The 13,306-nt window shown below is 30.9% G+C and overlaps 2 protein-coding genes across 3 annotated transcripts; both read left to right on the plus strand.

Moving 5' to 3' along the window:
• The first annotated feature begins 1,804 nt into the window (after positions 1–1,804).
• LOC143896259 (troponin C, isoallergen Bla g 6.0101-like) lies at positions 1,805–3,644 on the plus strand. 2 transcript variants are annotated; one of them, XM_077403977.1, is made up of 5 exons: positions 1,805–1,950; positions 2,125–2,158; positions 2,308–2,451; positions 2,806–3,060; positions 3,143–3,643. In XM_077403977.1, the coding sequence occupies exons 1-5, from the start codon at positions 1,948–1,950 to the stop codon at positions 3,166–3,168; spliced, it is 462 nt and encodes a 153-aa protein (XP_077260103.1). In that variant the 5' UTR covers positions 1,805–1,947; the 3' UTR covers positions 3,169–3,643. The 2 variants fall into 2 exon arrangements, with proteins under 2 accessions (XP_077260103.1, XP_077260104.1); XM_077403978.1 differs by lacking the exon at positions 1,805–1,950 and having other exon boundaries at positions 2,266–2,451; positions 3,143–3,644.
• Positions 3,645–5,635: 1,991 nt separating this feature from the next.
• On the plus strand, positions 5,636–8,107 carry LOC143896258 (troponin C, isoallergen Bla g 6.0101-like). The gene is made up of 5 exons (XM_077403976.1): positions 5,636–5,767; positions 5,933–5,960; positions 6,051–6,194; positions 6,283–6,534; positions 7,307–8,107. Exons 1-5 carry the CDS (start codon positions 5,765–5,767, stop codon positions 7,339–7,341), a joined length of 462 nt encoding a protein of 153 aa, XP_077260102.1. The 5' UTR covers positions 5,636–5,764; the 3' UTR covers positions 7,342–8,107.
• The last annotated feature ends 5,199 nt before the right edge of the window (positions 8,108–13,306 follow it).

Below are 13,306 nucleotides of genomic sequence, written 5' to 3' on the forward strand. Positions count from 1 at the left end.
GTTTCCGTATTCGTATCATGCAACGGAAACAGACTTGAACGAAAGTTGTGATTCTAACGATTTAATATGCACAACAATATGTAACAAAATATTGTAAAATTACTTCTTTGTAATTTATAAATTACAAATTTTTAAAAAACTTTTCTTTTTAATTTTAAATTAAATTGTTTAATTATTTCTTTTTACCCTACAAAATCAAAATATTTTTTTGCGATATATATTTATATTTATATTTATATTTCAAACACTATACATATATTCTACATGATGTTATAGCTAATGAATATGTTCGAAACTCTCGATCCACTTTGGGCTAAGCTAAATTTGGCTAACAGCCCAAAGTCAATGTCAGGTTCTAAGAACGCATGTGATAGGTTTACGGTAATAATGTTGTGTGATTTAAAAAAAAATTGAAAAAAAATTAAAATCTATAATAATAATATTTCTAAAAAATTTTATTAAAAATGTTCTAAGAAACTTGATAAAATATTAATTTTGCTTTAAAAGTATGTACCTTGATTTAGAAATTTATATCAAGATGTTAATTTAAAATATTTCTATAATTTTATTGTTAAAATAATACATACACATATGTTTGTATACATATGCTTTCTATAACAATCATTATTGTAATATTATTGTAACAGTTATTATTGTATCCGGTATATATATATTTTTGTATAAGGATTCTCTTAACTGATCAATTCTACTTTTTTCTAAATTTCTTAATTTTAATATCAGAGCATACACACATACATGATAACTTTATAATTTCGTCAATTATTTCTACTTTTTAATGAAGTTGATTAGTTTGATTTCTGGAGGAAATGATATCTTTCATGTCAGAGATAAAAAGCTATATAATCAAATAAATAAAACAAAAAAAAATACTAAGAAAATTATTTTGAAAATTACCAGACAAAAAACACATATATGTTGAAACTGATAAAATCAAAATAACCGATAAAAGCGTGCACTTTTAACTATCCTAAATTTAGTGATTTGCAATGAATCGTTTATTATTATGGTAATGAAGCAATTCCCCAGAATTATTTTTAGTTGTTAGATCAGTAGTTCGATTTAACGTCGAAGCTTTATCTGATTGGCTGGTAAGTATTATATGTCGAAGTTAAAGGTAGTTGCCAGATGATTTTTTCACGTACGAGCTGTCAGCAATCTACTGCAATCCTCTAAAAGGATGCAATGCCAAACCGCTGTATGTGCGATACGATGCAATGTATAACCGCTTTCATGTTCGCGAATAGTTCGCTGTGCGGGGGAACCGACTCGCTATAACTATCATCTACGTCATACAAAGATAACATCAAATATGCTACGAATTCTTCCCTAGATTATGTCATCTCTGAATACAAGTCAAGTAACAAATATTAATTATATCTATTTAAAAAAAATTAAGCACTTTTTTTCACATTTTATAAAATAAAAATCTGATTCTATTTAAATAAATAGATTTATAGAAGTGCAAAAAACTGTATACATAAAAACCAAGAACGGTGCAATATATCCAATGTTACAGTAATTTTTTTTACTAAAAAATATAAAATTATAACCTTTATGTAATTCACGTGCCCACGTGCTTGTAACAATTAATAATGTCATGTAACATTAATTTTCAAAGATACCAATTAAAAGAACTCGTATGTTTATTCAATTGCTTCAGCACGTTAATTGTTTCGCGAAGAGACAGCCGTGAAGGTGTCCTAAATAAAAGTCTTTTTATAGCGAGTTTGGTTCGAATGATTGGCGATGATCTATTAACACCGATTGTGGGTGTGTCTCTATTGTATCGCGCTGCTAATTAGTTTACTACGGCTCAGTAAGACTTTTTCGTTGGAGGAGTAAAGTTAGCTGCATCTGAAAAAGATCCGCGTTAATTGTCCGATTTTGTGATTAATTCGAGTTTTAGAAAAGTAAACTTTAACAACAATGGTAATTATTACGTAAATTTACGGCAAATATCTACAAAATATCCGAATTAATTATGTAGTGATAATCGCGAAAAGTTCTTCATTCAGTGCTTTACGTGATTTTGTAATATATTTCTAATCATTTATAATACGTTGAGTAAATATTTCGTTATTAATAATATTAGTTCGATTACAGGAAGAAGTTCAACTTAGCAAAGACCAATTATCTCGTAAGTATTAACTTGCGTGTTAAAGCATTATTATTTTTATTATTAATATATTAAATGTGTTCAATTAAAAAAAAATTATTATTAGAGATTATAATTAACATATCTAGATGTTCGGCACATAAAAATTGAGGAACAATTGTTCTGAATAGATTTGCAAATGGCATTCGACGCGTTCGATCATGACAAAAAAGGATGTATCAGCACGAATATGGTAAGCACAATTTTGGGTATGCTTGGTCACGAGGTCTCACCAGAAGAGCTCGCAGAAATTATTGTGGAAATTGATACAGAAGGTAAATACATATTATTATTAATAACACGACAAAAGAAAAGCCGAACGAAAGAGAAATCGCATTTTTCAACTATATACGACTGTCTCTCTAATTAAGCAATAATGATATTTTATAATACATTTACTCCAATAAAATTTTACAAAGTTTTTGTTTAAATAAAAAATTATTTAGTTTTATATTATATTTAGAACCTGTCCAGAAATGCGCGATAATCATCTATTGTCAAAAAATTTCAGAGAAAATTATTTTTAAAATGTATGATAGATTTATAAAGATACAACTCTAACAAAGAATACATGTATTATAACATAACAGAGACTAATAATAGATATCAATCAAAATTTCTATTTTTAGGAAATGGCGAATTAAAATTCGAGGAGTTTTGCAAGTTAGCGTCGCGCTTTCTCGAAGAGGAAACTGACATGGAAGCGATACAGGAGGAGTTACGAGAGGCATTCCGATTGTACGATAAGGAAGGCGATGGTTATATCACTACAGACGTGTTCAGAGACATCCTTCACGAATTGGACGACGCATTATCTCCGGAGGAGCTTGACATGATCATAGAGGAGGTGGACACTGACGGATCTGGCACGGTTGATTTCGATGGTGAGAGATCTTGCGTGGTGCACCAGGTGTTAATTCACTTTGTCTTCGTCTATGCGCACCTAACCCAACGTTTACATTACAGAATTCATGGAGGTCATGACAGGATAAATTATGACTTTGGCACCACGCAAATACACCGTGTCGATCGCCCACGTATCGAACAACGAGTGTGCCTGTACAAACAGAGAAACCGAAATCTTTTTAAAATCGACGCTGGCAGAATATAATGTTCGTTCGTTTATCATATATCAGAAAAAATCGTCGTAAAACTTACTTTACGGCGAGGTTGCGATGAGAGATGATTAAAGATAAATCCTGAATCTTAATATTCTACTTAAAATAGACTGCCAAATGTTAAATATATCAAATAGAATTCGAGAAAGATTTTGGTATCTCTGAAATAATATTTCAATTATAATAATGACAATTATCGATACCTTGAAATTTATAGAGCTCTTAATTTGTCAAGATTGCAAAATTGCTATTCTCTACTAGGATTTTAACACTGAATTCCCATTAACTGTTAATTTAATTAAATTTTATATCATAATTTACTATTTAAAATGGTGTGTAATTATGTACATAACAAACATATATATTTAAAATATATTATTAAATTTTAAACGTATATATATATCAAAAAATTAATAAATATCAATTATGTAAATACAAAATATATATATAAAACAATAAACTTAAAAAAAATGTACGTATTTATTTTAATCAAACTTTAATAGGATGTCGGATTATTCTCTAATTTTTCAAACTTCGAGAAAATATAAAATATGCGATATGCATAAAATGTATTACTCATTATTTTTTTGTTTTCTATTACTTTTGAAAGAAAATTAATAATTACCAGAAGAATAAAATTTTAATTTCTATTAAATTTTGATATCATCAAATCGCAGTTTAAATATTACTAATGTCTTGATGTAGATATTGATAACACATTGACATTTTTCTAAATATAATTGCTATAATTGCACGAAGATACCTATATGTTTTTACTACTCCCTATAACAATCTCACTATATTGTAGAAAATCTATATATTTGTAATTACTAGCAGTATACCTAATATACAAGAAGTCACATTTAAAAATATATGCTCGCGTGTTGGCAACAACGATGGCACGTGTTTCACACGCATCAATCGTGACATTATACGCTCGATTCGTAATAGTAGCGTAACCTACTGTAAACTTTTGTCGGAAAAGTAGCAAAGACACGTGTGAACCAAGAAATTCGACAATGCATGCGATGGCAAGCGACTGTATTCCGGAATGAACGGTAAAATCGCCTAAATATAATAGCAGTCACCGGGCATTATGAGCTTATAATTAGGACTCTAAGAATAAGACATGCACAATTATTGCATAGAACCCTCTTGGGTCAGCATCACCCATGAATCCTCCGGCGATGTGCCAATTCTGTCTATTGTTGCGTCTAAGCAGTCACACACATTATATCGCTCGTAAATTTTGCCATTCAGACATATTGCAAAATTTCATGACAAACTGCTTGATTTCGGCAATGGCGACGCAAGTTCTAATCATAAAATGTCTTCGCGATAATCTGGTTGGAAGATTCGTGACAATTCTATCATAGTTTAAAGAGAAATTGAAAGAAACGTTTCAATAAAAAATTACGAGCAAAATTGCAAGTACTAGCAAAATTCGCATCGTTGTATGTTTCGATAAATGTTTCGACATAATCCTGAGAAAAAGATTTCGTCATCTCCTTGAGTAATAATTTATCACAACTACATATTAAGTAAATTAATTATTTTTTGTGGTGTATTTTTAAATTATAATATAATATATATATATCCTATATAGTTTTTTAGACGACATACACAGAAACATTTCTTTAAAATGAACGAATTCAGATTCGTTATAGATACATATTATATCGTAGTAAATTATTTATATAAAAAAATAAGTCTCTCATATATATGTATGTATATTATCAATATGTCAAAATAAGGGTCCATTCATATAAGAATATAAAAAAAAAAAATAATTTGGATATCTGTTGTACAATTACTCGAGCTCTCGAGAAGAAATTTAATGTAGTAAGAAATTGATATGGTATATTTTTCTGTACATAATACCACATTACATATTTGGCAACATATAGTTCTTATAAAGTATTACATAAATTGATTAATAAATTTAATATATAAAACTTTAATAATTAATATATAAAAACTGTTAATTTTAGTTATTAATAAATTTAAACTGTTTCATTATAAATATGTAAAATAAACTTTAATATAATTGATACACCTGTACCTGGACATTATAATTAATTATTTGCATCAAGAAATACAAAATTAATGTAAACATATCGCACGCGTATTAATTTTGTCAATGTATTAATTTTATAAGAACGTCAAAATATTTGGAACAAATCGAATCTATCACTGGTAGTGCTGTGGATGATTTTCGAAATTAAATGTGCTGCTATAAGTTTTGTATAATTAGGTAAAGTGTGTCTAAGAAAATAGAGTGGGGAGAACGTCCTCGATGAATTTGAAAACCGCTAGACTTGGGATGTAGAAATTATCTGGTCAATCACGTGCCAGAAGATCATCGTTATGATCACTTAAAACAGAAGTCCACAGCCAGAACCTGGTGCATACCCGGATAAACCGTCGACGCTAACGTGTACCACCGGCAGCGCGTATATTTACCATCATTATGGTAAGTCATATATATGCCATGCTTTCGATAAACGCAAGAATTATGTTTTGCATAATGCAAAATTTTTATTACAATATTAAAACCTGATTTTTAGTGACTTTATTTTCAGTGAATTAATATTTTATATAATCGCAAACAACAATTAAATATCTCTTATAATTCCAGGATGACCTAAATAAGGACCAGATAGCTCGTAAGTAAACATTTTTATCATAAAAAAATTCAAAATAATATAAAGTTTTATCACTAATCGAAGAATATATCGAATAATATCTCTGTACAGTGTTGAAGAAAGCTTTCGATGCCTTCGATCACGAAAAGAAGGGCAGTATCGGCACCAACATGGTAGGCACAATATTGACCATGTTGGGTTACGAGCTCAGCGACAGCACGCTGCAGGATATCATTAAAGAAGTCGACGAGGATGGTAAATAAACTTCCGTTGATTATCCATCATCGAGATCACATTCCCTACGCTTAACGTTTCTTCATGTATGCATTTCTTGTACTGACAGGTTCCGGAGAACTCGAGTTCGAAGAATTCTGCACGCTGGCTGCTAGATTCTTAGTAGAAGAGGATCAGGAAGCGATGCAGCAAGAATTACGCGAGGCATTCCGGTTGTATGACAAAGAGGGCAATGGTTACATAACTACTGAGGTCTTTCGCGATATTCTTCACGAACTCGACGACAAACTATCACCGGAAGAACTTGATCTAATGATCGAAGAGATTGACGCTGATGGTTCAGGAACGCTCGATTTTGACGGTATTTTTATTATATACATATCTCTTCTATCATTTCGCGATATTGATTATTAACCTCGAAAAATGGTTTAGATTAACTTTTAAAATTTAGTTATTCTTGAATAAATTTTAAGCAAATATATTTTTAAAATTCATTAAAGTTTAATAGAGTATAACGCTAGATCTGGCGTTTATTAAAACAGATACTATTAAATGTTAAATTATAGAAAGAACCTTTTATACTAGATTCAGTGTTATAATCGTGTCAGGTAACGTGTCAGTATCACTAAAAGCTATATGGCACATGTTCAAAAACTCATGACATTAAAAATAATGTGTTTGAGAAGTGCTCCACATTGCACCTAACAAGCGTAATTTGCAAAATACGATAATATGTGACACGCTTCGAAAGCCAAGTAGTTCATTTAAAATATGCTCAAGTTACGAAGCCCCCCGAGCCAAAAGTAAAGGCCTATCTACATAAGACGCAGAACGCGAGTCGCAAGCACGCACAGCACACACACAGTCTACATGTCAATCTAACCTCTTTGTTAGATTGACATGTAGACTGTGCGTGTGTCTTGCGACTCGCGTTCTGCGTCTTATGTAGATAGGCCTTAAATTCGTTTCGCGCACGTCAACGTCAGCGAAGCTTAACGTATCCGGCACTAATAGCAAAGTCGATCGAACGTTCAATAAGTTTCTCGCCTTGGGTGGTTCGCCAAGTTTGTAGCCCGCGGGAAATGCAAGGCACCGCCTGATTACGCTAACGCCCGCATTTTGCGCACTTTCAGAGTTTATGGAAGTCATGACGGGAGGCGATGACTAAGTGGAGCTGATAATGAAGATGGGCACTCGGTAGCTGGCTGTTAGCCGCGCAATTGGCAACGCCCGTCAGAGAAAGAGAGCGTTCCTTCTTCATCATTCAGGCGCTTTTGCAAACCACTAAACTATACCGAGGAAAATTGGACGTTTACGATCATCCGTGGTATCGTTGGCTGACGTTCGATGACTTTCATCATACAAAGTGAAGATCACAACGTTTCCGTTTTTAATCGACGCCAGGAGCAATGAAAATCGAGTGCCTCGAGTAAATCAACGTTTGTGCGAAGTAAAGTAGCGATGCAAATTTTTTCATCACGGCGAAATGAGTACGCGCGCAAAGCCCAACGCAATTATCTCTAGTTGATTACGTCGCGAAGAAAGTTTATAATTTTCTACTCTACGAATATCATTAGATATTGTTTCGAGATTTTACACGTGAAAGTACGGAGAGGTTCAATATGTAATATTAATCATATGTAATAAGTTATTAAATTATTAAGGATGTCTGCGTAAATATTGCGTATTTATTTCTTTTTATGCGTGCCTTTTTATGAGTGCCTTGCGCCTGAGCGATATTTTCCCGGTGCGCAAAGTAGCGCATCGCGTTGAAATGTGCAAGGCGCTACTTTCTCCGTATAAGTCTTGACATTACATCATTATAACAGATTCTATAACTTAATTCCTAATGAATGCGAAATTGTTTCAGTTGTAATTAATTAAAAAAATTGTAACTTTCTTTCGTCTTCTAAATATATTACTTCTGCAACGCTGTATGTGATTCAGTAATCAGATTGAAGATGATTCTTATAATAGTAAGTCTTATTAACGTTAATAATTTAGTAATCTTAAAAAGTTAATTTAATAACTATAAAAATAAGATAATTTAATCTGTGAAAATGTCGTTGTCATTATCTGCAATAAAGACTGTTTTCCACATCATATATGCACATATATACATATATGCGAGTATATATAATATATGAGATGCGTTAGAAAATAAATATATTTTTTCTACAATTCAAAATTCCCTATTAATATATTCCTTTATCTTCTTTTATTCTATAATATATTCAACGAAAAAGATAAACTATTAATGAGACAAATGCCGATACCATTAGGAGAACGGGGGGTAGCCCCGGACATTATTGAAATTCAAGTATACCGCGTATCTATGGCCATTGTTTAAACATTATAATATGCCCTTCTGCGTATCTCGACATATGCAGAATGTTTAATGACCATATAGATACGCGGTATACTTGAATTTCAATAATGTCCGGGGCTACCCCCTTCCGAACGTTATCATACATACATAACATTTACTGATACTGATAGAGACTGATATATGTAGAGAGATCATACAGAATTAATAAATTATATTAGAAAATATTTTAATTTTTAAAATAAAGGTTGAGAAAGCACTTTGTATTTAGTTTTATGAAAAATGTTTATCAAAGAAAAGTGTTATAATTTTAGACAAGCGATTTGAGATAAAGATCTTTAAGAGATTTTGTAATCATATATTTATATATTTATATTCATTCATTCTTTTTTATACTTGCGTGCAACTGCACGAATACAAAATTTGTTAAATAAAATATATAGATTATATTCTACAACAATTGCTCTTTCTCTTTTAGAAATAAAACAATTCTCATTATAAATAATCATGTATTATTTTAATTACTAGCAAATGTATTATAAAAAATTGTTATTAATTTTAATAAAATCTTTTTCATTTTTTTAATAGTAAGATTCGCACGTTGTACGAAACAAATCGTAATGACGAATAAAATAATAATAGACTAAACTCACACGACTAAAACAAATGTTCGTAATCGTTCACACCGATCACTATAGCTGTCCGACCGGTGGCATTTTTGTTCTGAAAATGAGCCACGTAATAATAAGTACAGCAATAATAAACGTCGCAGCGTATGCAATCATGCTGTAAGAAACATTACCAAATCGGGTATCTGAAATGTTCAGTCACGGAATTATATCGCGATTCTCACGTCGTCGTAGACTAATCTGCTTCGCGTGAAAATGGCCGACCCATTTATTATACATCAGAGAACATGAATTTCGCTGAGAGCACAATTATTTGTCAGAGTCACTGAAACTATAGAAGTGTCGTAACTTTATGTCCCGATGATCCAATCTATTGACCTTCCAGTTCTTCTTATATGTATACAGTCAACTCGAGCATTATTGTAATACGATTTCACTACATAATAAAGTCGATGTCATAAAAATATAATATGATAATATGGAAAAGATAATCTCTTGACTTCATATAATGCGTATTACACGCGATCTCACGCGTAATAGACTAAGCATTAATAAAGTAATTTTAAGAACCGTTTCAATTCCATTATACAATTCTAACATGTTTTAATCTTCGCTTTAAATCCTAATATATATCACATCATTTATCTCTCTCTCTCTCATATAAGCATAATTTTAATAAATTAAAAATATCTTTATTTCATTTTTAGCTTTCTAAAATAGAAATTAAAGATTGAGTTATATATTTAAGAGAGAGAGAACTAGCGAAATATATTTATAAAATAAATGGGATATTTCCTAATCTATAGAAATTCAAGGATTAGTGGTAAAAAAAATATATTTCTTTTACAAATTGCATTTTTATATTGATGAGAGTTAATCATCATGATATAAACGTTACATTAAACATAATATCATATTATACTTTTTTTTTATCCCAAACGCAATAAATTTGAAGTGCAGTGCGCTGAACGTTATAAATAATAGCTCGTAAGTATCATATAACTGTTGCAAGCGATTTACTTTCGTTAACAAAATAACAAAACTAGAAAATTTTGAATCTAGATTTCTGCGTTGCGAAGGGGGTATACGTTCACGTCGATTATACGAAAGACAGTCCTATCTCGATCATAAAGATAAAATAAGTGACTATCGTCATATATTTTATAATTAAAATTAGCTCCTATACTTTACGGTTACTTGTATTTCCGCACTAATTATCCGGGATATTTCGGTAAACGAGGCGCCATTCGTAATAATAGAAGAAAAGTTCCTTTCACTGGTCTATAGCTCGGTCAACCGATGACTATAAAATTTCTTTCGCACTTGAAATTGTGTAATAATCGCGGGGGAATTAAATGCCACTAACGGTTCGATACTCCATTATAGAAAGCCAATACATAAAAAACGAAATAATTCCTGCTTCCGAAATGCAATAGCATTCGTTATTACGAAACAATAAGTATATTATATCAAAGTGCGTATAACATTCGCACATCCTGTGATGGTGAATATCGCGTTCAACAATCTTTATTTGAGCAACGACATGTAAGTCAAATGTGATGGCAAAACGAGTATATTCACCAATGAAATTTCTAACTCCTAAATCTTGCACAAACCGAAATATATAATTCGTTCCGACTGTAAACATATCCATTTATCTTGTAAATATCACGCTGCACACATGCGCAATTTTGTACTTTTTATAATTTTAGATAAATGACAATTCTCTAAACCCAATTTATGATCTATGATAGCAAATAATAAAACAAATAACATTTTCGTACTGTATCTTGTATGTTAACAACTGTCGTTTATGAATTTTCGTTGTGGCTAATACAGATTTATTCCCTATTAAAAACAATATTAAAATAATGTTCCCTTAGTAGAGTATTGTGCCTCTAAAATTACTCGAGAAATCGCAACCGGTATATATTTACGATCGACTGAGCTCATATATTGGTGAAACGGAAATGATTTCAATACGTGTCCGAGAAGAAAAAGTGCATCACGCTAAAGAAAACGTGCAAACGGTACGCATTTGTCAAAATTTGAACCGCGCCACTGTATCGTTGTTCAGTGAAAGTAAAATAATTCTTACAGTATCGTTCATGACTGGCAATTTTTTGGATAGTTTGACAAGAATCGACTGCAAAAAACGAAGAGCAAATTAAATAGCCTGATTTACGCCGTTACCTAAGAAGCTGGTGGTTTATTTTTGCACTTGAGAATGAATTACGCGAGAAAGTTTATTGCGTGATAATTTTCATTTATCAGAAGAGCGGAATTTGGAATAAACTGATACTTTTAGTCAACATTATCAAAAACCTGTGCTATCGATAAGTCTAATAACTCTCAAAATTTCCTATTGAACGGTTCTCATGACTAATACCTACTTGCGCAGTAAGTTTTTTTTCGATATATAAAACTACTGATGCGGCACTACAATTTATTGAATTATATAATGTCAAAAATTATTCTTATTTTTTCCTATAAATTGCTCTCATTTATATCTATGTATATTGACATTGGAATATATATTTTAACGATTTCATGTAAACCTGTACATATATAACTGTTGATAGACTGTAAAAATCTTAAATGAATTTGAATTTGAAGTAAATTTATAATTAATTTCAACTATAAAATAATTCTTTGTAGCTCATCTCAAATCGTTTTTGACACTCGACAAATCCGCATCTGATTGCATCACGGAAATATGTATTAATATTAATGTACATGTGACTTGAGTGTTGAGAACAGCTACGCTTTTTCGCACGTCATCCGCTTTCTACTGCAAAAAATCTATGCGAACAAAATTGTTTCATCAACGAATTCACTCCGACATTAAAAATTATAGTAATATTAATAATGCAATGATAACAGATTAAGTAAATTTACATTTTGCTCATATCGATATAACATATCTAACAATTTGTATGTAAATGAATATTAGTTGATAAAATAAAAAAAAATGTGTCTTGTTTTTTCAAATTAATTATATAATTAATTCTTGATGATTGTTATGAGAGTTATTGTTACGGTTACATTTATCGAAGAAAAATTTAAGTCTTTATTAAGAATAATAAATAAGTATTCATATATGTATAAGATATGACAATGGGTTACATGTTACATTCATCATTCGCGTATGATGTACGACTCAAATTAAAGCAAGACTCATTCGAAAGTAAGTTACGACGTAACTCTGATCGCGTGATCTCCCTTACAAGCTTCTTCAATAAAATATTGATCTGATTGCTATGTCCACGATAAATTCCACTTTAAATATATCATACACAGATATACGCCCACTACGTGACAGCAAAACAACACACAATTAAAAATAAATTAAAGAGTATTCATAATACAGTAATATATTATACAAATTAATTTTAATTTAACATTAATAAACTTGAATTAAATATTTCTTTTACCAATTCAACATTTTTTATGACTTAAATCTATTCTAATTAAGACAAAAAACTCATTATCTTTTATATAATAAGAACGTAATATAGCGTAATAAAGTGTCAAATATTGATACCTCGTATCTTTGCATATTTAATTATAGCAGAATTTTTATAATGTTAAAACTTTCAGAACGTTTTAAAGAAATAACCAAACTCTAATGACATCAAAATTCTAAAAATATACTAACGTGACAGAAGTGATATAACGCACAGCAGGAATAACGCACGTATGTACTTCTTCATCGCGTCGTGCCTAACGTCATTATGGTTATTCGCAATAGTCTCAAGAGACAAACCATAGCTCTCAGAAATGCACTACCGCGATTAAACACTCGTTTAATTACGGTGCACGCCACGTTTGACGGGACTTTCTCCGCCAATTAGGCGCCTAAGTCGAGTCAGCTGCTGCGAATTCGATAACTGCATGAGTTCACGTAGTTGCAGAGTATTAATCGACGCTTCCCGAATATTTTATCATGATGTACGTATGTAATATGTCCTTTTAAAAGTAAAAGAAAATGTGTGATTACATTTGATTTGTCGAGTACGCTTGATTCTTCACTTATACTTGTTATTTACATACTGAATATCTTTCATTCTAATGATTCTTTGACTTTTATGTATCTTTTTCCTATATCCATTTCTATATTTTCTCTATTTTATTAATTTACAATATTAAGTCGCTTATCTTTACTTAAATCTTGCCCT

This window comes from Temnothorax americanus, unplaced genomic scaffold, assembly GCF_048541705.1.
Source record: "Temnothorax americanus isolate GAGA-0224 unplaced genomic scaffold, ASM4854170v1 Scaffold18, whole genome shotgun sequence".
Taxonomy (NCBI): domain Eukaryota; kingdom Metazoa; phylum Arthropoda; class Insecta; order Hymenoptera; family Formicidae; genus Temnothorax; species Temnothorax americanus.